The sequence below is a fragment of the Rousettus aegyptiacus genome, unplaced genomic scaffold, assembly GCF_014176215.1.
Source record: "Rousettus aegyptiacus isolate mRouAeg1 unplaced genomic scaffold, mRouAeg1.p scaffold_m13_p_3, whole genome shotgun sequence".
Taxonomy (NCBI): Eukaryota; Metazoa; Chordata; class Mammalia; order Chiroptera; family Pteropodidae; genus Rousettus; species Rousettus aegyptiacus.
In genome coordinates, this window is record NW_023416306.1 from 165,368,906 (window position 1) to 165,391,521 (window position 22,616).

Here is a 22,616-nt window from a genome sequence, read left to right on the forward strand (position 1 = left end):
TGGGTGTAGGGAGGGACCAGGACGACAGTGGCCGTGGACACCGTCTCATGACGCTGGCGCACACAGCTCAGCGGAAGAGTCTATGCTCACTTCCGGAGGCCCCACCTTTGTCCCAGGAGGCCGGAAGTGGGAAGGGAGGAAAAACTCGAGTGCGCACCTGCCATTCCGTTGGCCGGGCTCGCTCTTCCCCGGCCTGTGCATGGTGGGCGCCCGCCCCCCTCCTTCAGGGCTCTGTCCCTGATCACCCCAAGGAACTCAGAGCTTCTCCATCTGCCCCCTCTGGATGACAGACTGCCCTAGGAATCCGCATGGCTGTGACTCCTGCTTAAGTGCATTCAACAGACTCTCAAACTGTACCCAGCACAGACCAGGTACTTAATAAATGCTGAGTGAAGCTGTCTCCTGCCCCCCTCCCCCTGCTCTTTGAGGCCCAGCAGTCTGCTTACAAAACATACCTGTGGAGCCCTTTTTCCATGCCTCGCTCCTGCCCTTCAGCTTAGTTTGTGTGGCACCTCCCTCATGGAGCCCCCCTGGATACTCCATAGACTGAACCAGGCCACGGGGCATAGACAAACTTGCAGTCTGCCCACTGCCCCATCTTGGGGACAGCCCGAGGGCAGTGACCACTTGCTTGTCATTTGGTTGCTGGTGCACAGCACAGTGTCTGGCATGTGCTGGTGGTCACCAGGGAAATGTTTGAATTGATCAGGATCCATCTCCGTGGGTCCTTGGAGCCTTGATGAGATTGGGTCCTGGTGAGACGGGTCTGTGGATCAGCAGGCTCTTAAAATATTAGGAAGTTCGCTCTTGTCTTAATGACCCGCCTTTTGGAGCGGGCTTCTGAATAGGCTTGTAGCTCACGTTCAAGGCTTTCGTGTCTCAGGAGGACTTAGGCTGGCACCCCACTCCCCTGAGCACCTGCGTCCACGAAGAGGACAAGTGGAAGCCTCTGGTACTGGTTTGCGCTTCTCCCTCCCTCCCAGGCCCTCCCCCATCTTCTCCTGACCAGACCAGCACGTCTTAGCTAGGCCTGGTAGGTGGGGTAGGTGGCCTTCCTCCCGCTGAGCAGGTGGGACTGTAGCTGTTCACGCCTCTGTCCCCAGGGCCCGAAGCGCAGAGGCAGCTCAGTCAAGGATTGAGCCAGCCTCACTTCCCCCGTGTCTTCAGCATGCCCATGGTCCGTGCTGTGACGTGGAGGTCCCCAAGCAGGTCAAAGGTGACCGCACAGCGGCAGCTGTTCATTGACTACTTACTACGAGTCGGCCGCCGTTCTTGGAATTGGTATTAACCATCCTTTTTATATATTAGCCGTATTATCATATCATTGACACATCCCCAAATTCACCTGTTTTAACTGTGCAGTTTGAGAATTTTGGTAATTACGCACGCACAGTCGTGTAACCACACTACAGTCAAGATGTAGAAATGCCCTTCGCCTCCAAGTTTCTTCATGCCGACGTGCATTCCATCCCTCCCCGGCCCCAGTCGGGGATTTTCCGTGTGATTTTCTTGACGTTTTCTTTTCCCTCGTTTACTTCGCTGTGAGAATGCAGTGTGCGGTGCACGTAACGTACAAAACACGTGCGAACTGTTCGCCGAGGTTTCCAGTCCACAGCAGACTATTAGCAGCTACGTTTTGGAGAGTCAGAGCTCATACATGGGTTCTCAGCTGCTTGGGGGTCAGCGGTCCTCACACCATCGTCGTTCCAGGGTCAACGGGATGTGGGTCTGTGTCCGTTTGCGTAGGCTGTGCTAGGGGCTGCCCTGTGACTTCACGCTTGGGCGGGGTCTCCTTGCCCTGAACTGATACCCTCCCCTTCGAACGTCTCCTCTGGGGTTTGGAATGACGGGAACGCCTTCGGGTCTGGCCTGAATGACAAAGTCTGTGCTGGTGGGCACTTTCTATGAGCCTTCTCCTGCACCCTCACCCCTAGTTTTCCCCAGCCTCCCCCCGCAGCCCAGTGTAGGTTAAAATGAGGGGGTGCCCCCACCCACACACAGACACACCTACGTGTGCTCTTTCCTGCATGCTTCGTTGCCACCCCTGTGAAAAATCAGTAAAAATGGGATGGGGAAGAGGCCTAAGGCACTGTTTTCTTTTAAATTTGTCTGGTTTCGGATTTGCCCGTAGGTGACAATGTTGATTTCAGGGTAGGTCAGGGGCAAAGGTTCTCTAAGCCAGAGTTGCTGTTTGCATTGCTTTTATCTCTCTAGTATCGGAATACTGAAAGCTCTTTACCAAACAAAACAGTTAAAACATGATGGTATCACCCTCTGTCTGCTAGCTACTGAGGATAGTGGTGATACTAATCCTCCCTTTATATTTTCTGTGGGGTTTCACAAGCAGTGTCCTTTTAGATGTTTAAGACAGCTTTGGAGGAGGCGGGGAAGGCGTGATTACTTCATTTCTTTTTCGGCCCACGGCCCAGAGAGCCTGAGTAATTTGCCCAGGGTCACACAGCTGGCAGCGGGCTGCTCATTCCTGGACCTGGGCCTCTCGTTCTGGGCCCAGTGCCGACTCGTCCACTCTGCAGAGACCCCTCCTTGGCTTTGGTGGAAACGAGCTGTCCATCGGCTTTGAGGTGATGGGCTCCCCGGAGTGGAGAGAAGGAGCAGGTGCATTAGTGCCTCCTGATGCAGCAGGAACGGGGGAGGAGGCACCCCAGAGGCCTTGCGAAGTCCAAGGCGGGGAGCTCCGTCTTCTGACTCTGGTCATGAGACAGCAGGAGTAGAGACCACGCTTCCGCCCCAGCTCTGTGCCGTTCACAGCGGGAGATGGAGCTCACACATCCAGGCGCTACTGGGCGCCGTTTGCACTGCGTGCTGTTTGTTCGCGGGGTCCTCCCAGCGAGGCTGAACGGGGTCACGGGTGCCCAGTTTGTCAGTGCAGAGCTGGGATTTCCCCCCTTCCCCCACCGCCACCCACATCCAGACGGGCTCTTAACCGCACACCTTTTACCAAGTAGCGGGTGGTGGGGCTTTGCTTATCCCAGGGTTTGGTCCCAGCCTAGTGTGGAAGATGATGAACCTTGAGGTAGCAAGCTGAAACGCTCTGCCCGAGAAGTGAACGAGAATGACGGGACATCAGTGAGCAGCAGGAAGAGAAGGGTAGCAAGCTGCTCGAGGCGAGGGGTCGCCCGTCCCACAGGGACGGTCAGGGCAGTTCAGCGCCGCTGCGTCGGGCTCCATGGCAGGTGGTTCTCCCAGACCTTCAGTTGCCATCTGTCCGGGAAGGGCTTTGTGGGCTGAGGTGCTCTAGGGGTGGAGGGGGTGGGGCTAATAAAACAGGCAACTTCGCATCGTGGGGCAAAGCCAAGAAAGGCCAGCGTCTGCTGCCTGCGTGGCACGGGGTGGAGAATGGGCTGCTTCAGAGGAGCGGCACTCAGAGCAGCAAGCGCTTGGAGAGTTGTCAGAGTGTATTTTTGAAACAGTTAAACACATAATTCTCATACAAATAGACAGCGAGCATGTGTCAGAAACTCGTTTAACTCATTAATGAGGGAGTCAGCAGGATGGCCAAGCCGGTTTCCGGGGCAGGTGCAGAGACAGACATCTCGGGTTAGTGAGAGGATGCCCGCATCCGACTCCTACGTGAGATACGGAACGTGCGAACATCCCGCAGGGCAGCGAAACCACCACCCTTGGGATTGTATTTTTTTTTTTCCCTCCAGATAGACGTGAGTGGCAATTTACCCATTTCCAACAAGCTAACCTCTAACTTTACAAAGTCCGAGCCACAGCGAGGAGGAAATTATCAAAGACAAACTCCCAGGAGACTCGAGCGACCCTTCGCACAGCTTGTTCCACGCTGCTCTGGTGTGACATTGGAATGATAGCAGACATCCACCTGCCTTATCTTGGAGTTTTGGATAATTATTTCCCCTAAGTCTTCGAAGACCTCTGGGGAAGGATCCTCTGAATGTCCCATAGTAGATGGGTTTGGGACTCTAGCCACTACTCACATGTTAAAGGACACAGGCTCCCCATCAAAGGGAGTGGGGTTGAAGATGTGTATGACCTTCACTCCTTCCCAGAGTCCCCTTATGAGACCAGTAAAGGGGCTTTTCTGGAAAGCTAAAATCGAGAAAGACAAGAAAGAGAAAATACCAAGAATTTCGGAAGCCGGGAAGCAGAAGCATGAGAAGTAACTCAGTCGTCCTGCAAGCGAGGGACAGCGGGGCTGACGGGGGCCAGTGGGAAGTCGGGGAAGCAGGTGGTGCCCTCCCCCTGCCCCACCCCACCCCACCCCACCCCAGTTAGCACAATAGATTACCCTCCGCCACCCCAACGGTGGCAGAAAATGAGGGCTCGCTTTTTGGACAGTGAAACCGAGGGTCCCCCGAAAGGAGATGGAGAGATTTACCCGCCGGGTGAAGACCGTACCTGTCTCCCCCACTCAACTTCCATCAAGCCGGTGACCAGTTCCGTCTCTGCTCGGAGGAGATGTTCGTTCTTCTCTGGGGACTCTGATCAGCCTGAGAGAAGAGATCTAAAGACCTGACCTCCAGAGGTCCCCACTGGAACAACCTGATCGCTCTACAACAAGACCTTCAGCTGCCAGCCTCACCCACATGCCCAGGCAGCCCCGTGTCTCTGGAGGGCTTTATAGAAGAAAAGCAATTTGGGGGCAGCCACCTATGCAGGGAAGGAGAGGAAAGTTAGGGGCGGGCATGTATCCCCAGGATGAAGGAAGAGTTTGCATCACCTGTGTGCTATTCTTGCTAAGATGTGTAGTAGGAATGAAATCGTGAGGAAACAGGTGACTTCACCTGTGGACGAGTCTACAGGAAGCTCACATGGAGACCTCGAAGCTGTGAAGGGAAGCAGAAGAAAGCTGGCTCTGCTCCAGGACAAGACATGACCACCAAATGCCATGGTCGGATCCAGGGCTGGAAAAAATTCATGGGGTATCATTCATAAGTAATTCAGTATGTATCTCTAAAAGGCGCTTTTTTTTTTTTTAAATGATACAACCACCGTCGTTGCATACCATTGTTGCAGCTGAGAAATGATGTGTTTTTATTCTTTATTCAAACTGCACCTGGGTCTCTCTTGCCTCCTTGGGAAAGGAAGCCTCAGCCAAAATGCAGAGCAAATCTCAGAACATTATTTGCCTTTGTTCTTCCCTGGGCATAGGTCCTGGAGATGGAAGAGTGGTCTCTGAGGTCTGCATGAATGATTTTGGCCCTGTGTGATTTTTACTCCACCTCTCCTGAGCCAGGCTGGGCCACTATACCGCCTTCAGTCCTGCATTTCTGCCCAGAAGGTGAGGAGGGAGCTCTGGTGTCAATCAGGCCCCTCTTGTGGGAGGAGCATCACATCCTCATCTCTTTGGGGGGTGCGGGGAGGCGGCAGGGGTGGGAGGCACGTGGTGTGGCTCCTACTGAACAGAGAAGACTGGAGGCTCAGAGGCCTCTCAGGCAGTGAGGGACAGGCCGGGATCAAACCCAAGACTCCTTTAAAGGGTCTGACTGTCCGGTCATGGGTGTATGAGCTGTCTGTCACTTGGGAGGTGGCTTTAAGTCACAAACTTTATCTCCATAAAAGGCAGTTTTTCTGTGCAGGTCCCCCACGCCCAGGGCTACTCCCATGGGCAGGTACCTGTCGGGCAGGTACCCGTGTGTGTGTGTGGAGGGGGCACCAAGCCCCTGGCTGGGACCCATTGTGCAGAGAGCTCGGGCATTCCAGAAGGAGGACGTCCCTTACAGCGACCCCAGCTCCACCTGCCCGTGACACTCAGCAACACCGGCTTTTGTCCCGTTTTCTCTTTATGCTCCGGGTTTGAGAACTGAGTCTGATTTTTAATTCGTGCTCTCTATATATTGAGCCTTAAAACATAGGATATTTCAGCCTATTACACAAAGTTAGGGGACCTTTAAACATTGGGTACAGTGTTTTGCAGTTGGCTTGCCTGCCCTATTTTTGTTAATAGATCTTTAATTCTCTTTAAACATTTGTTCCTATCTTTTGGTTTTATTAAATTTTGAAATGCACATGTGTTTCTGAGTCCTCTGGGTAACGAAATGTCAACAGATTATCAAATTCATTTTTTCATTGCCTGCTGGCCTGCAGAGTTAGAACAATAACCTAAATCTGATTAGAAATGAGGTTATGACCGCCCCCCTCCCCAATGCTTACCCTAGAGCTTCTAATAATAAGACCAGAGAAACGTGAGAAATTAAACCAATGATTAGGTTTTCCTTAAACAGTTTAACTTTTTACTACATTCTTCTATGGGGATTGGGCTTGGTTGGATAAAATATAATTCAACCCTTTCATCAGCGAGCTGAGCACCTTGAGAATAAGGTTCATTGAGGGTTTAATCAAGAGAGAGGTAGATGCCGCTTCACACCCATTGGGATGGTCACGATTGGGAAAAAAAAAAAAAGGGAAACAAGTGTTGAGAAGGATGTGGAGAAATTGGAATCTTCATACGTTGTGGGTGGTAATGTAAAATGGTACAGCTCCTGCGGAAAACAGTTAGAAATCCTTAAACAAGTTAAACATAAAATCACCGTATAATTCAGCAATTCCACTCCTACGCATCTGCCTAGTATAATTAAAAACTTGTACGTAAGTATTCCTAGCAGTATTATCCATAATAACCAAAAGGTGGACACATCCCAAATACCTAAGAGCTGATGTAAACAAAACAAAGGCGGTATATCCATATTGTGGAATATTATTCAGCCAGGAAAAAGGAACGGCGGACTGATACCTGCCAAGCATGGAGGAACCTGGAAAACACCAAAGGCCACTGATCGTATGATTCCATTTATGTGAAATGTCCGAAAAAGGCAAACCCGTAGAGGCAGAAAGGAGGGTGGTCGTTGCTTAGGGCTGTGGTGGGGGGGGGGAGGTGTGGGGAATAACTGGTCAATGACAGGGAGTTTTTACTTGGGGGTGGAGAACGTGTTTCGCAGTGAGATTGGGAGCTCACACGTTGCGGATGTACTGCCGCTGAGTTGTGCCCTTTAAAAAGGCTGATTTTATGTTACGTGACTTTCACCTCAATTATAAAAAAAAGAGACAGTTTAGATTCCTTTAATATACTATTCTGCCAACCACGAAGCCAAGTAGATGAGTTGGGGATCTGCAAGTGGAGGAGAGAGCAGGCTCCGGAGGGAGACAGACGTGGGTTCACATCCCGGCCGCTTCAAGCTGTGTGATGTGGGGTAAGTTAGTTAACCTCTCTGAAGCTCATTTCTCTCATCTGTAAAATGGGGTTGCAGTGGTCCTGACCTCACGAGGCTCTTAAAGTCAGCTGTGAAGGGGTTTCAGCTGGCAGCCTCAGAAATGCCCCCTCCCCAAGGTCTAGTTTCCTCCTCAAAACTAAGAGTAAGAACCCTGCCCGGCACTCCCTTGTCACACGGGTGACAGATACCGGCGGGAATATGCGCAGGCAACTCCATGTTTCCATGCATTTCTCGGGCCACAGAGGTTGTGGGGGACACTTAGAGAAGGCATCTGTCTTTCTTGTCCTCTGGGACTCATTAGGCCACCGCACTCGGTGTACAGGAGGCCGGGCTGGGGCTGACCACGGCCCCGCGAGCCCTCTGCCGGGTGACAGGTGGGCGCATATCTGTTCAGCGCCTGTGGAGTGAGAAGCAGCAGTTTACCCTGTCCCCGGTGAGGCATGCAGGTTTTCCCAGACTTTTCCTCCCAGTGCCAGGATCAGCTTGTTAGGTCAGCGTTAGGTCAGGTGCTGGGAGAGTTTGGTCTTTCCTGGGGTCAGAACCTGAGCCGGTGGTTCTCAGCTGCCTGAGGATGTGCCAAGAGGACATATGTCTATGTCTGGAGACAATTTTGGTCATCCCAGTCCTGGGGGAGGGGTTTTTACTGGCATCTGATGAGTCGAGGCCAGGGATGCTGCATAATATCTTGTATTGCCCCATGGGCAGAGACGGGCCCGGCCCGGCCCAGAATGTCAGTAGTGCCAGGGCCCAGGGCCCTCAGCTAAGCGAAGCCATGGGAAGGACAGGCTTAGAATGCCCTGGGAAAACGCCCCGCGAGGGGACCGTTCTGCCATGTGCATCTCCCCACTTCACAGATGAGAAAGGCTCAGACCCAGGAGGAATGAGTGACTTGTCCAGGGACCCACAACTGCCAAGTGGCCGAGCTGGGATTTGAATTTGGGTCTGTCTTACTCCAGAACCTGTTCCCTCAGATGCCCACCAGTCAAAACAGGGACAACAACACATGTCTAGATGACTAATGAAGACCAACCCGGGTGAGGTATGTTTCTAGATAAACCAAAGTTACCGAGTGTCTTCCTGCCTGGGAGACACACAGCGTGGTCCTTGCTCGTGAAACGCCTAGGGACGTGTGTGTGTGTGCGTGTGTGTGTGTGCACATGTCTCTGTGGTGGGGCAGACCTTAAAACGTAAATCCAGTATGCCGAGGACTGAGGGCCCGAGGGAGAACTATGCACCCGGACTGAAGAGGTGCTGTCGGATCTCAGTGTGAGGAGAGATGCCGTCAGCATGCAGAAGGACGGGAAGGGTGTCTCAGTGGATGGAACAGCATGAACGAAGGGGCGGGGTTCCGAAACGGTCTGAAACGGCGGTGTGGAGCTGCAGTGGGAGCCGGGGTGAGCAGTGTGGCTCTAGCGGAAGGGGGCTGGGTGCCGTGCAGAAGGGCCGGGACCTCATCCTGAGGGTGAGGTGGAGCGTGACGGGGGAGGGTGTGTTCTAGATCAGGCTTCTGGTTGCTGTGGGGGAGGCAGATCAGGAGAGGCCTGGGCCAGCTGGTCCGACAGGAGGCTTTAGGCAGTGAAGATGGGCTGAAGCCGCGCGGATGGAGAAGGGGAGACAGGTTAAAGGCAGGAGGTGAAGAAGGCAGAACTTCCATTTCACATAAATGGAAGAGGAGAGTGGCCTAGGGTTATCCTAGGTTTCTCGCTTGAGCGAAGGGGGAATGCAGGACATGGGGGTGGGAAGTTTGCCTTTGAGCGGCTGTGGGACACGCGGGGGTGGGGGGGGGGTGGGGGGGGTGGGGGAGGGTGGGGGGGTGGGTGGGGTTTGTCCCCCACAGGGCGGAGCCTGACCTCAGGGCAGTGGCCGTACCTGCTGTCTGGCTGCAGTCTCACGTTATCTGTGAGGTCCACATGTGCCGCAAATAATTACTGTTCCCTTCTTTTCGTTGCTCTATGAATTCCATTCTATGACTACCTAAGTGACTCGTTTGTCCATCCAGCTGTTGAGGAATAGTGGGTTGTTGGAGCTATTGCAAATAACACTCCCGTGAACTTTCTTGTGTCTTATGAAGCCTTCTGGGGGACATGTGCTTTCATTTCCGTTGGCCAGGTTTTGCAGGGTTGCTGGGTCATGGGAGCACTCTAGGACATCTGTCGTAGACACGGCCAGGTAGTTTTCCAAAATGCAACGCTTGATGCTCTCACCAGAATGTAGAGTTCTTTTTTTTTCCATTTCTTTTTTAAAAAATTTTTTTTATGGTGACATCGGTTAACAAAATCCAATACGTTTGGCTGTACACTTTAATAGTAAGGCGTGTGTGTGTGTGTGTGTGTGTGTGTGTATTTTCACACTGTGTTCACCTCCCATAGTTAGATTTCTTTCTGTCACCACATATTTGACCCCCTTTACCCCGCCTACCTCCCCCCTCCCCTCTGGTACCCACTAGTCTATTGTCCATAGAGTTCTTCTTCCTTCAACTCTGGAGCCACGTTTCTCTTCTGGTACCCGGCGGTGGTTTTAACATGCATTTCCCTGACGACGAATGGTTCTGCGCACCTTTTCGTGTGTTTGATGGCTATTCGATGTCGTCTTTCTCCCTGTGGCGTGTCTACGTCTCTGTCCGGCCTTCAATTAGAGTCTTCTTTGGCTCTGTGTCCGGGTCCTTTGTCGGATGTGTGCACCGTGAGTGTCTCGGTCACCTGTGCATTTCACTTTCACTTGCTGGTGTCTTTTGAATGAAAGTTTTTCATGTTAATGGATTGACGTGAACAGTGACAGCAGCTACGTAAATGTCTTTATTAAAACCGAAGTACAGTGGTATCTTAGGGGGAGCCCAGTGCTATGGTATGGTATGAGTATGTAAGCGCCTGGTTTGTCCATTCGACTGTGGAGGGACGTTTAGCGTGATTTTTAGTTGAGGTAAAATCTCCATATCCGCTTTTTGGAATGCACAAAAATTACTGTGGCAAAGTCCTCGGCCGCAAGAAACATCTAACTCTATGGGAGAGTGAAGCGGACTGTAAGGGAACAAAAACGCTCTGGAACTGCGGAGCTCGTTCGGGGTGACCTCAGGGGAGGGATCGGGACAGAGCTTCCTGAAGGAGGTGGCCTTTGAACTCAGCCTCGAAGGACGGACGTGATTTAAACGGAAGGGGTAAAGAGAATTCCGAACTAAGCCAGAATTTTGAGAAAAAGCACAGTATAAAGGTACGGGATGTGTCGGTGGTGGTCTCAGGTTCCACTCTGCTCCCCGGGGGACAGGAGCACAGTGGGGCTGTTCACGCTATCCGCATGGCCCGTAACTGTGCCTGGCACACAGTAGGAGCTCACAGAAGCCGCAGGTAGGGGACACAGACACCTGACGTCCAGGAGCCAGTCGTCTGTGGTGGAAGGCTACACAGGAGGGTGGCGACAGAGACCAGCGCCCTCCGTCCTCGTTGAAAAGGGAACGAGGAAGGGCAGTTTAAGCTTTTAGGGCCAGGCTGCTTTTCCTAGGAAGTGGCCAACCGTGCTTAGTCATCCCTCATAATCCTTGGGCCTTGGTCGCTTATGAAGGGGTGGGAGCTGGCCCTGGGCCCATTCCCGCCTCAGGCAGGATCTGCCCTGCGAAGCCCACTTTCTGCCCCACTTGGAGCCACATGCCGCCAGCCCGGCCTCAGCCCAGGCCAGGCTCAGAGGAGTACAAGGTGGCCCTTCGCTCGGGAAGGAACAGCTTGCAGGCATCTGGGCAGACGCTGTCAGCAGCCGAGAGCCTGATGACCCGTGACTTTGCTTTCGGCGTCCTGCCTGACACCGGCAGGGCTTCTCTGAGCAGTCAGGGCAGGGGCTGCTGCGTTGCTCCCTCCCTGGGCCTTCCTCATAGCGACTGTGGAGTGGCTGTCCTCAAGGGATGCCACTTGAAGCAGGTGTGGTGTATCAGCTTCCGAAGGAACTTGGCTCCCACCCAGGGTCACACAGCACGGAGAACTCAGCCCACAGGCGAAGCTGTTCCCCTGCTGGAGGAGGGGGCCAGGCTGGGGTGCCAGGTGGGCAGGACAGAGGCTGTGGAGGCACAAGGGGCTCAGATCGGGCTCCAGGTGCTGCTGCTTGTGAGCCAGTGACCATGGAGAAGGCAAGTGACCCCTCTAAGTCTCCATTGTCTCTTGTTTAGAAGGGGAAGTGCTCCTTCCTGTGGAGCCCATTGTGAGGGTTCAGTAGAAGACAGCAGCCCGGGGCTATACGCACTATGTAAGAGCTGGCAGAGAGATGCCCACTGAGCCGCGGGATGCAGCCCAATGAGTGCTCAAGAGCTGTCGACTGCATTCACACAGTACTTTTTAAGTTCTTAAGTTATTTAATATTAGTTTGCTTTTTAAAAAAATCTTTTTGAGCTAGTGATTCTCAACCATGCCTGCACATTGGAATCATCTAGGGAGCTTTAATCTTTTTAAGAAAACTTCTCAAGCCCCTCTCTTTTCCCAACATTATGACGTAATCCCATGGAGTATGGCCTGGGCACCAGGTTTTTTAAGCTGCCAAGAGATCCCAGGGCTGAGAGCCCGTGTTTTAAGCAGTCATGTGTATTCTTTAATTCATCACCTTTCAGGAGTCTGTAAGAAACCTTTTAGGTACAGTATCTTAGTTAATCATGTAATCCGCCAAACAAACTTATGAGGCAGGTAGAAGCAGAAACCGAGGGAAGTAACACATAACTTCCATCGATTGTCCCAGGAGCAGGAATGGGGGACGCAGGTTCAAGCTACCACCTCAGAAGGTCTTGTGTTGACCGCCTGACCCTACCCGGAAACAAAGGAATTGGTCAGAGCTGCAAATCGGTCCTGGACCAATTCTTAGGGAATCCTTGCTCCACGAGAGACTGTTTTGTGATGCTGGGACTCAGAGGGTCCTGCCCTTGGGCGCTCTGCCCTCCAGTGGCAGATAGGGGAAATGCATCACCTCTCCTAGGCCATGGAGCCTCTTGGTGCTTGTGGTATGATGGGCACTGGATTCAGAGTCAGAAAACCTGTATCACCTGTGGCTGGCATCTCTTCCCCCACTAGCTACGAGGCCATTGGCTAATCTCCGCCCTGTTAGACCGGGCCCCGCCGGCTAGGCTTGGACCGCTGCAGTAGTCTGCCTGTCTGTCTCACTCCCAAAGCCATCAATCATATTGTCTTCCAGTCTGTTCTTGTCATTTTGCACATAAAGACCCCAGGGATCCCCGGGGCAAGGGCAGAGACCTAACATGTATTAAAGGCCTGGCCTGAGCTGGACGCTTGCATGTAAGACCTTCCGTCCGGCTCCCACCCTGGTCTCCAGCCTCATTTTGTGCCCCCCAATATTGCACACCCCTCATATTGCCCCTGGAGGGCACCATGAGAAATGGGACGGGGTTATGGAATTGACAAGCCAGAGAGGGCAGTCATACTAGTGCAGGGATGTGAGACGGAGCCCAAAAAGCCCTGAGTCCTGGAGACTTGGCATGTGCTGCGGCCCTACTCAGTGCCTTTCCACTGTCTCCGGACGCACATGTACAGCGCCGTAAAGCTTGGTCTGCCCCCTTCTGGAACATCAGCTGTCAGCACCACGGACAGCACAAACTGCTTCCTCCTGGGTTAACTGTGTGCTACACCCGCCCTGGCTGCACAGGCCTCACCCAGACAGTGTGTCTGCCTCCTACCTGGCCTCCCTGCTGGACTGGGAGCTTCCTGGGGCGGAGGCTGTGTCAGCCTTGGGAGTTGCTCCCCCTGCCCCAGCCAGGTGCCCGGCACACATTCATTCCTGTTTGCGAACGAATGGATGGTAATGCCGAAGGTGACACCCAGATGTCCAGCCCCTGTCCCGGCAGATGCACCTTCTTTATCCATCCCCTTGCAAAGATCTTCAGTGTGACCCAGAGCTGTGCCTGGCTGGACCCCACGCACGACTGCAGGAGACCAGGCTTCTGGCGGAGAGCAGGGCGGCTCTGAAATGTAAGAAATAGTGTGGAGCAAACCATTTCATGACTCCAGCTTGACTCAAACGAGATGTGAGCTGAGTAAACACCGAGCAGAATGAACGTTTGATTACTGCTTGGGTATTGTGAATCTTCCTGTCTGCCTCGCCCAGGGTTCCCCCACCCCCACCCCCCACTCAAGCGTGAAATACACTCCTCAGAAGAGCCCAGCGGGCACGGCCTTTGGGGTTAAGTAACGCTGGAAGTGATCAGCAGAAGAAAGGAAAATGACAGGGCTCTTTGGGCAGAGGTGTTGGCCTCTGTGTTTGTAATTAAAATTTACTTTAAACGTCAGGGCTGCATTTATCGAGACTGCAGGGGGGTTGTACAGCATAGCCTAATCACATTTTTAGAGCTGATGCTTTTTAAGGGAAGTTTAATGGAGAGGGAGTTTTAAGGTCAATTCTGATTCCTAAAAACGTTATCAGTACATGCACTGGGGGCGTGCTCTGTGCCTGTGCTGGGGAGAGGGTGACAGAAAGTTAAACTGGATAAAAAAGACTGTCTTCAAGCAAGCAGCTGTAAATTAGGTATAAAGACAAGTAGAAAGGTCTCAGGGCTCTAGGAGAGAGCCGTAGTTCAGAGCCCCAGCAGGTCAATCCTACGTGGCTTCCTGGAGGAGGTAGCATTCTAAGCCAGCTTTGAATGACAGGCTTTTTTTTGTTTACTTATTTTTTTATTTCTCAACTACAATTGGCATGTAATATTAGCTTCAGATGTGCAGCATAGTGATTAGACATTTATATAACTTACGAAGTGATCCCCATGTAATTCTGGTACTCATCCGACACCATATGTAGTTATTACAATATTATTGACCATGTTCTCCGTGCTGTACTTTACATTGCCTGTTCTCTGTAACTATTCTTGTAACTGGCAGTTCGTACTTCTTAATCCCTTCACCTTTCGTCCATCCCACCCCCGCCCCCCTGGCAACCATCAGTTTGTCATGGAGGCTTTAAATGAGTTAACCAGAGCTGGGGAAGGGCAGCCCAGAGGGAGGCGCATGAAAAATAAAGGCACAGAAAAGTAGCTCACTCAGAGGGGGGTGTAGCTGGGCCAGAGTGGGAGCCAGGGAGTGGGGGCAGGGGACGAGCTTGGGAAGGGCAGTCGGGGTCCAGTGGCGTGACGTGTGTGAGAGTGCTCTCGCGGCAATAGTGGCGCTTGGTGCGGACTGTCACGAGAGGCACTTTTTCCATCCCGGAGGCTACGGGGACGGCAGTGGACACGGGCCCGCCAGCTGGCGTGTGGTCGGTGCATGTTCCAGCTCAGAAGGCAGTTTACAGGGGAATGGTTCCTCAGTGACCCATCTGCAGGATGCAGAAAAGAAGGGCTGTGGTTTCTCTCTGCCTCCACCCCCACTCCCATCTGCCGAGAGACGAGTAATATGTAGGAGACTGGGCTTGGTGAGACACGCCGCCGGGGTGTCGATCCTGCCTCTTACTCATACTAGCTGTGTGATTCCAGGGGAGTGACTTAACCTCTCTGCACCCCCACAGCCCCCTCTGCCGTATAATGGGATAGTGTCACTAGGCTAGCACCTGAGACATTGGGAGGTTCTGAACAATAAAGGAAGATACGCATGACTTAGAACCGTGCCTGACAAACAGCAAGGGCTTAATAAGTGTGAGCCGCTGCTCCTTTGCTGGATCTGACGGATCCCGGCTGACTTGGATCATGCCTCAGCTCTTAGCATCTCTGCGACCCTGCGCCTCTCAGCTCCCAGGTGCTGTCTTAAAAAACAGCAGGGAGGAGTCTTCCAGGTAGTTCTCACCCCCAAAGAGGAGAACCAAGCTCAGCTGGAGGGCAAGGTCGCAGACCCCCATGCAGATGCACACCCAGGGCTTCTGTGTGATGGCTCCGCTCCCGTGGCTGCTTGGGGACAGGGCTGGCCCCTGCCCCAGGTTCCAGGCGAGCTGGCACTGTGTGCTGTGGGTGCAGCTCTGTTCACCTAAGCCTTGAGCGGGAATGTCTTAAGGCTGCTCTCTGCGCATCTGAGTCCTTTTCTCCCAGCCCTGATGCGCTTCCTGATGCTCCGCCTCCCAGGATACGTGGGGGCTAGGTGTGCACCCCTGCGGACAGGGCAGCACAGGTGAGCAGTCACGCAGGAGGAAGGGCCCCCAGGTGGCCGGGCTGTGGATGCTCAGAGCCCATGTCCACAGCAGCTTCAAGGCAGCTACCCATCTGCTGAGGACGCTGGGCTCTGGTTTGAGGGCACAGCTAAAAGGCCTGTGAGATCAGAGAGGGGGTTTCCAGACTCCAAATCTCCATTCTTGGGGGCCCCAAGGTAGGTTTCATCTCTCTCCCTCCGGTAGGTGTTCAGAGTTCAGTGGGAAAGGATAGTTTGGGGGGTGGGGGGCAAGGTGACCTTCCGGGTGATGTGTGGCCTGGAGTGTTGTGACAAGCTCTGGAGTGATGCTGGGAAGAGAGGGGCCTGGGCTTGACTCCTGTAACCGCCAGCAAATCAGCTAAGCTCTGAGCCTCAAGCTTCTCAGCCGTAAAATGGACTCAGACCTGCCTCCTGCGGTCACTGTGCGGGATACCTGAATGAACACAAAACACTCAACTCTCCTTCTTTTAATAACTTCCATTGGGGACCTATGACCAGTGGGGTGCTAGGGATCCAGCTGTGAGCAAGTCGGACCGGGCCTCTGGAGTCCGCTTTCTTGGGGGAGCGGGTAGCTTTTAGCGTAGTGCCTGCACAAGGTCAGCTCTCAAATGATACATGGTACCTGCCGGTGACCAGAATTCGTATTATTTAAAGCCAACCTCATTCTCCCCTCACGGCCCCTGCTGCTCCCAAGGGCAATTAAACCAGCAGAAGTCAGAGAAGAATGAGTCCACAGCACAAGCCCATCCTACGAAAGGGGTTTGTTTGACATTCCCGTTAATCTGTGTTTAATGTATCAGCAGATTAGCTGAGCAGAACTCCGACTTCTGTGCCGGGCGACTTGCCCATCCCTGGCCCTGTAACACTGCCATTGAGGCTCGGTTCATTCTCTGTGTCGAAATTCCAGGTGCTGTCTGGTGCGGAGATTTGGGATGGGGTTCTGTAGCTGCAAAAAATGTCTTTTCGAAGGCATCTGTGAGCACAAATGTACTTCAGCCTTGACATTCGAGAGGCTCTTACAGCAAGCCCTGCTCTCACCCTGGCCCCTGAGTGAGTCCGTCTTCGGTCAAGTAGACCCACTTCCGCCAGCCCCCTGCCGTCCTGCGGGGTCTCAGGGAGGAAATGAAGCAGCAGGGGCCGTGGGGTGCCAGGGGGCTGCGGGACAGGGCACGGGGAGGGCGGCCTGCCTCTGGAGAGGAGTGTTTTTATCACCAATGTTGTTTACAATTGCCGGCCAGTGGCGACTGTAAGTAATTCTTATTATTTTTAATTGTTTTATTGTGGAAAATATACATAGACATAAAATTCATGATTTAACCATGAGTAAGTATGCGGTTCGGGAGCACTGAGTGCTTTCTCATCGTTGTGCAAACATCACCACCTGCCGTCCCCCATCTTCTTTGGGAAGAACGTTTTCATCTTCCCAGACCGACACTCTGTCCCCATTAAATACTAACTCCCTGTTCACTCCCCCGCACAGCCCCTGGCATCCAGCATTCCACTTCCTATGAAGTTGACTACTCTGAGGACCTTATGAAAGTGAAATCACATAGCATGTGTGCTTTGGGGGCAGTGGGGGACTGGCTCTTTTCACTTAGCATGGTGAGTCCGGGGTTCGTCTGCGCCGTAGCGCGTATCAATACTTCGTTCCTTTCTAAGGCCGCGTAGTATTCCCTTGTGCGCGAACACCACCTTGCGGTGTTTCTCCTTCCGTGTGAAGATGGCACTGGGTCGCCTTCACCTCTTGCCTGTGCGAATGACGCTGCTGTGAACAGGGGTGTGCAGACATCTGCTTGAGAGCCTGTCTTCAGTGCTTTGGTTATGTGCCCAGGAGTGGAAGTGCTGGGTCAGATGGCAGTGTTTAAATTTTTGAGGAACCACCATACTGTTTTTAAACTCTTTTTTTTTTAACCTCTCTTTTATTCCCCCCTGCCGCCCCCGCCGCCGACTTCCACCCCTGAGCCATGGATGTTGCCATCTCCCCTTAAGAACTGAATCTCTGAAGATGGGGCGTCTCCTCCCACATGCTCGCGGTGTGTGCCTGGGGCCTGGCGCACCTGGGGCCTGGCGCACCTGGGGCCTGGCACACCTGAAGTATGGTCTGTGGCTCCACCTGGGGTGCGAACCCAAGACCTTCTGCGTGTGAATCAGACGTGCTAACCACTACACTAGGGAGCCACCCCTGTTTTTAAACTCTGTGCACAGTGTACCCCCTTATTCCCTGTGTTGGGGGTTGACACTGCCAGCCCCCTGTGGCACCCCGCTCCTGTACTGTTCTCCTCTATTGTTGCCTTAATATTGAGCGATGAGCAAGAACTGAGAGGGACCTGCCTGTGTGAGCTGTAGGTCTGGAGCATGACGGAGGTGCTGAGGGCACGTGCCTGTCATGCGAGACGGCCTCCCCCAGGACTCGGTAGTGAGGTCTGAGGGCAGGCTGGGTTCCACGTTCTCTCTGGTTCTCCAAAGCTCCTTATGGCTGGCTTCAACCTTCTTTTCATTCGAAGAAGGCCCACAGGCATTGGTCGGGGACACCTGTCCTCAGGGCTCAACTTCAGCCAACGGCCTGGGTTGCCGCTCCTTCTTGGCTCACAAGCCACTTGACGTCTGCACTTGCGTAGTCGCGGGGTGGGGTGCTATGTTTCCTGCTCCCGTTCAGTATCGAGGAGGAGGAAAGGGGACAGCAGCGGCGTCCTCGCCCATCTGCTCATCGGGGGCATCGCTCCAGCTCCGGGCGATGGTTCTGGAGCTCACGTTGCCGACCTTGGCCCATGTTGCTCAGCCGCTCCCCGGTGCCCAGAGGGTGCGCCTGCCCCAGGGGCCGCACTGCCTCATTAGCAAGCTCTCATTTCCTGTGTCTTCCCTGGGCTCCTAAACTTGGCTGCTCAGATCTCCCCTCACCCCTGGGCCCCTGCGGTCCCTACTGAGTCGTGGTGCCAAGCATCCTCTTCAACTTGTTTTCTCCCCGTCTTCCTGCTTCCTTAGCTCGCTCTGCTGCTCAGCAGGGCTGGTGCCAGCCGTCCCTCTGCAGAGGCGGAGGGGCCTCTCTCTCCTCCCAGCCCCTGGGCAGAGTTCTCGCTTCGCACCTCTCCCTGCCCCTTCTCTCCTCCCTCTTCCCAGATCCGCCCTGCCTCCCTGGAGCCTGAGGCCTCCCCACCGCTCTCCCTGCTGGTCTCACAGCCCAGGTTGACAGTTTTCTCCCTCCCTCATGGAGGGAGCACATCGGTCTTCGTTCCCAAGGCATGCCCACGCCATCTCCCCTTCCCCTGAGCAGAGAGGCCACAGCTACTGGCAACCGGGACCCGTTCCCGGCCTCCTACTCGGCTTCTTCAGCCTGTCAGCCCTTATTACGTTTAAGATATTTTTAAACACTCCTAGCACTTTTGCCTTAATTTTAACCCCCTCTTCCCTAGTTAAAACATTGACTCGCTCCCCGGTTAAGTTTTTTTTCCCTAAGATCTGACAAAATATTTTCTTTAAATGTTTTCTGAAACTTTATTCCTTTGCCACCGTAAATCTGAAATGAGAGCAGTCACAGAAATGACAAAACATCCTCCAAGGACATACTCTGTCCCCTGCCCCATACGGAGCTGGGGGCTCCTCTGCTGGCCCCATGCACCTTCCTGGGCCCACCTGTATCACTGCACTGTCTCCAGGCAGGCCTGCTAGTGCCTTTTTATGAAAGTAACACCGGCACCAGGTCTACCAAGGAAAACTACAATTCGTATTTTAGGGATCTCGAGTTGACCTGGGGCTAGGAGCGGGTGTAGTGTTAGGCAGGATGTTGCCAGCATAGCAGACCCTCCTATTTCAGCATCTTAGCCCAACGAAGGTTTACTTTTCACTATATAACGCTCCAGGGTGTGTTCCCTGCTGGTGGAGCTTCTTCCACGTGGTCATTCAGGGACCCAGGCTCCTTCTTTCTGTGGCTCTGTCACTCTTGGGCTCAGAGTCTTATAGATTCATCCAGTGGATGGGGAAAGAAACAGGGTAGAATAAACACACCTGGTGCTCGACAACCTTGGTTTGGAGGGGCCACACATCCCTTACACCAGGGAGAGCCGGTCACATGCCCCACCTAAATGCAAGGGGGGCCTGGGAACTGTCCCTGGCTGGACACATCTCAGCAACAACTCTACACTGGAAGAGAGAGCCACGGTCTTTGGAGGACAGCCAGCCCCGTCTGCCATACACGGGGATGGAGTGGGGAGAGAGGTGGGAGGCATTTGCCATTCTCATCAAGCTCTGAGTTTCACTTTTAAAAAAGCAGCAATTTTTCCATCGGGTTTGATCTTCAGATTTTGCTTGTATCCCAGCCGAGCCCTGTGCCCTGTGATCGGGAGCCAGGGTGCTGGTGTGGATCTTTCCCACCTTGCACTCTAGATTCCTCAAGGTCCATCTCGGGACCCCTCACCTCATTGCTACTGAAAGCTCCGTGTAGAGAACCTGTCTGATTCACCACTGTCTACGCCCCATTATTCCAAGTGTTTACATTTAATGGGGTACATGACAGGTGTAGGTGATGGGCATGGCCCTCTTTGGTAAACGGTATCTCCTGTCCCGCATGTTCTTCTGCAGTGTGACCTGACCACTCCCCCATCAGGCACCCTCCCCTTGAATCTAGGCTGGCTTTGGTGACTTTCTTGAACAGTAGCATGTGACAGGAGACACAGTCTGGACTGCTGAGAACATATCATGAGCTGCGCAGCTTTCATCTGCACCTCCTAGGACTCTCCCTCTCAGAGCTCATCAGCCGTGTTCTGAGAGGCGCAGGCGATGCCGGAGATGTTCCACGTGGCAGCCCCAGCTGGGCTCCAGCTGACTGCCAGCATCAGCTGCCAGTCATGCGAGCGTGCCGCCGTGGTCATCCAGCCCAGTCGAGCCTTCAGATGACAGCAACCTCAGCCGACTCCTGACCGCAGCTGTGTGAGGGACTCCAGCTCCACGTACTCTCTCCTGCCCACTCTTCCCATGGATCCCCAAGCCCAGACCGAACCATCAGCACCCGCTCTGGCTGCATATGGGACACTCCGGAAGGCTCCTTTCTCAAACTCCCCTTCCTTCCTCCTCCTCCCCAGTGCCCTGTTGATTTTGTTGACGCTTCTCTTTCAACACGGTCACACACTCTTTGTTGTGTAATTTAATAGGCAAGGCAGGATCTCTGACATTAGAGATAAGTACGTAGAAATCTGGAGTGTCTTGATCTGAAAAATACATTGGGTGGTTATCTTCTCATTTGTAATTTTAGGATCATTGAAAGAAGAGACAATAGTAGAAGATTTTCTTCCTTTTCTCCCGAGTCCTTGGATTTTGTTAGCCTTGTTTAATTTCATGCTCATGTCCCCTCTGCCTTCTACGTGCCTTCGGGATGTCGAGCCCCTGATGACTCTATTTGTATTCATCACAAACAGCTTAATTTATATGTTGGGATGATAGCTCCTCATCTGCGTGGTGGCCGGACGTGGCCTTGTTCCCAATGGATGCTCCAACAGTGGGACAGTCCCATTTTGGGAGTTGCTTTGTGTGCCCTGCTGTTTAGGCAGAGTTTATTTTTATTACCAGCCTCTGAAAGGGGCCTTGGAGTGGGAGGTGGGCACACAGGCACCTTAACGATGGAATCGCAGAGCCCTCTGTGTTGGCCGGGAGGGTGGCAAAGAGTATGGGGGAGAAACGATCAGTTTGTGTTGACTTTCCTTTTCCATCATTCATAGTATCCCAACTCTTGGTGAGCAGCAACCCCTCTGGAGGTCTCTAAGGAGCAGTAATGCTCAGAGGTTCCAGGCGGTTCTGACGTTGTCCTCCATGTGGTTACCAAGTGGCTCCTGCAGCTCTGAGGGCACAGGGAGCTCGGCCCACGTGAATGCTCACTGTCTGAGACAGGGACGGGGCCAGGCACGAAGGAAATGGTCACGGTTTCTATCCAGTTCCATCCAAGGTGAGGTCTTAATAGAAACAACGCCATGATCCCCAGTTTTCCATTGTCTTTAAGTCTCACAGTTTTGGCGCTTGTCATTTTCCCTCTCTCTCCTTATAAATGTTGTCCTTAGTTTGGAGAAATCACACCCATTTGCAATGTTTTCAAAATACGGAAGAGACAGACTTCTGCAAGCAGTTAAATATGAAAATTCAGATGGGAAATTGCCGCAATTGTAATATTATTGGTTTTACTGTAATCCTACATAAAATTTTGTGCAAAACTATCATAAAGGAAACCAGGATCAGGTGATCTTATCTCAGTAGAAATTCAGGTTATTCTTTATATAACTTTTAAAACTACTCCGAGCCATAAATAGCCACTGAAGGCGCATATCATGTAGGATATCAGGAAAGCCCTTTCCACGTTCTCCCTGAATGTCGTTAAATTTTAAATGGCGGGTAGAGTGGGAAAGGAAGTAAATCCTACTCTGTCATTCCATGCTCTTCTGGTTTTGGGCAAATTTGCCGGCTTCTTCCACCCAAAGAAAGCAAGGTGCCAGCTCAGAGATGCTATGAGACTCGTGGCGTGGGGTAACGCCCCCACTTGTATGCCAGACAACGTGAAAGGATGCAGGTAGATGGGAAAGAGTGTGAGTGGCCTCCAGGATGGATAAGGCGGTCATGTTCTGAAACTTGACCCCAGATAGGTTTCTAAATTGTCATCCTATTCTCTTTAGAGGTGGCGCAGGAGTGTAGGCCCATCTTTTTGTCTGACTTTTATAGTTGTTTTCCACCTGACTTGGGGTGGGGGCTCAGGCCTCTCGGGTTAAGGGCCGGTCTTGGCTGTACCACACTGGCACAAGCGGAAGCCCCCCTTCTGAGCCCACTGCCCAGAACAGTGCAGGGATGCACGGGTCACTCTAGATTGGCGATGCCCAGAGCAGGGTCTGTGGCTGAACTGAACTGGATTATTTACGGGGTCAGGGCCAATGAAAACAAAATGAAAAGGCAACCCTTTCTGGTCCTTGTGGGCAAATGATGTACCTACGACTAGCTCCAGAAACTTCATTTGCAGAAATTGCCAAGGTTTACTATTACCTGAGGGAGCTAGTGCGGGTTGCTTTGCCAAGACATTTTATGTGTAAAGTTAGTGAGTTTCTAGGATTGGAGGGCCCTAATTCAGGATTCTGTAAGGAGCCTGGATTCCGCTCGGCACCTGGGGATGCTGCCCAGTTCTGACTGCGCACGTCTGCGCGTTGGCATTTCCTTGACTGGGAGGAAGCGTGCCTTGTGGGTGCGCCGTCTGCTTGCCGTCTTACACGGTCCCAGTTCTTAGTTGCTGCCGGGCTCGCTTTTCATTTATAAGCACGTCACTGCGAGTGTGGCTCCACCGCCAGAGTGGTTTGGTGTGAGTTGTTTGCAT

At 52.9% G+C, this 22,616-nt stretch overlaps 1 protein-coding gene across 5 annotated transcripts in view; it reads left to right on the forward strand.

Annotated features, from left to right (window-relative positions):
- The window catches only part of SLC24A4 (solute carrier family 24 member 4), a 139,711-nt gene that overhangs the window by 37,714 nt on the left and 79,381 nt on the right, over window positions 1-22,616 (forward strand). The window contains exon 1 of one of the 5 annotated variants that reach the window (XM_016145461.2): window positions 4,961-5,266. The exons of the other annotated variants lie outside the window; for them this stretch is intronic. Within the exon in view, the coding sequence (XP_016000947.2) occupies window positions 5,176-5,266 (91 nt within the window). The 5' untranslated portion in view covers window positions 4,961-5,175. Of the gene's footprint in view, window positions 1-4,960; window positions 5,267-22,616 lie in introns of those variants that run through there. 5 annotated transcript variants of the gene reach the window in all.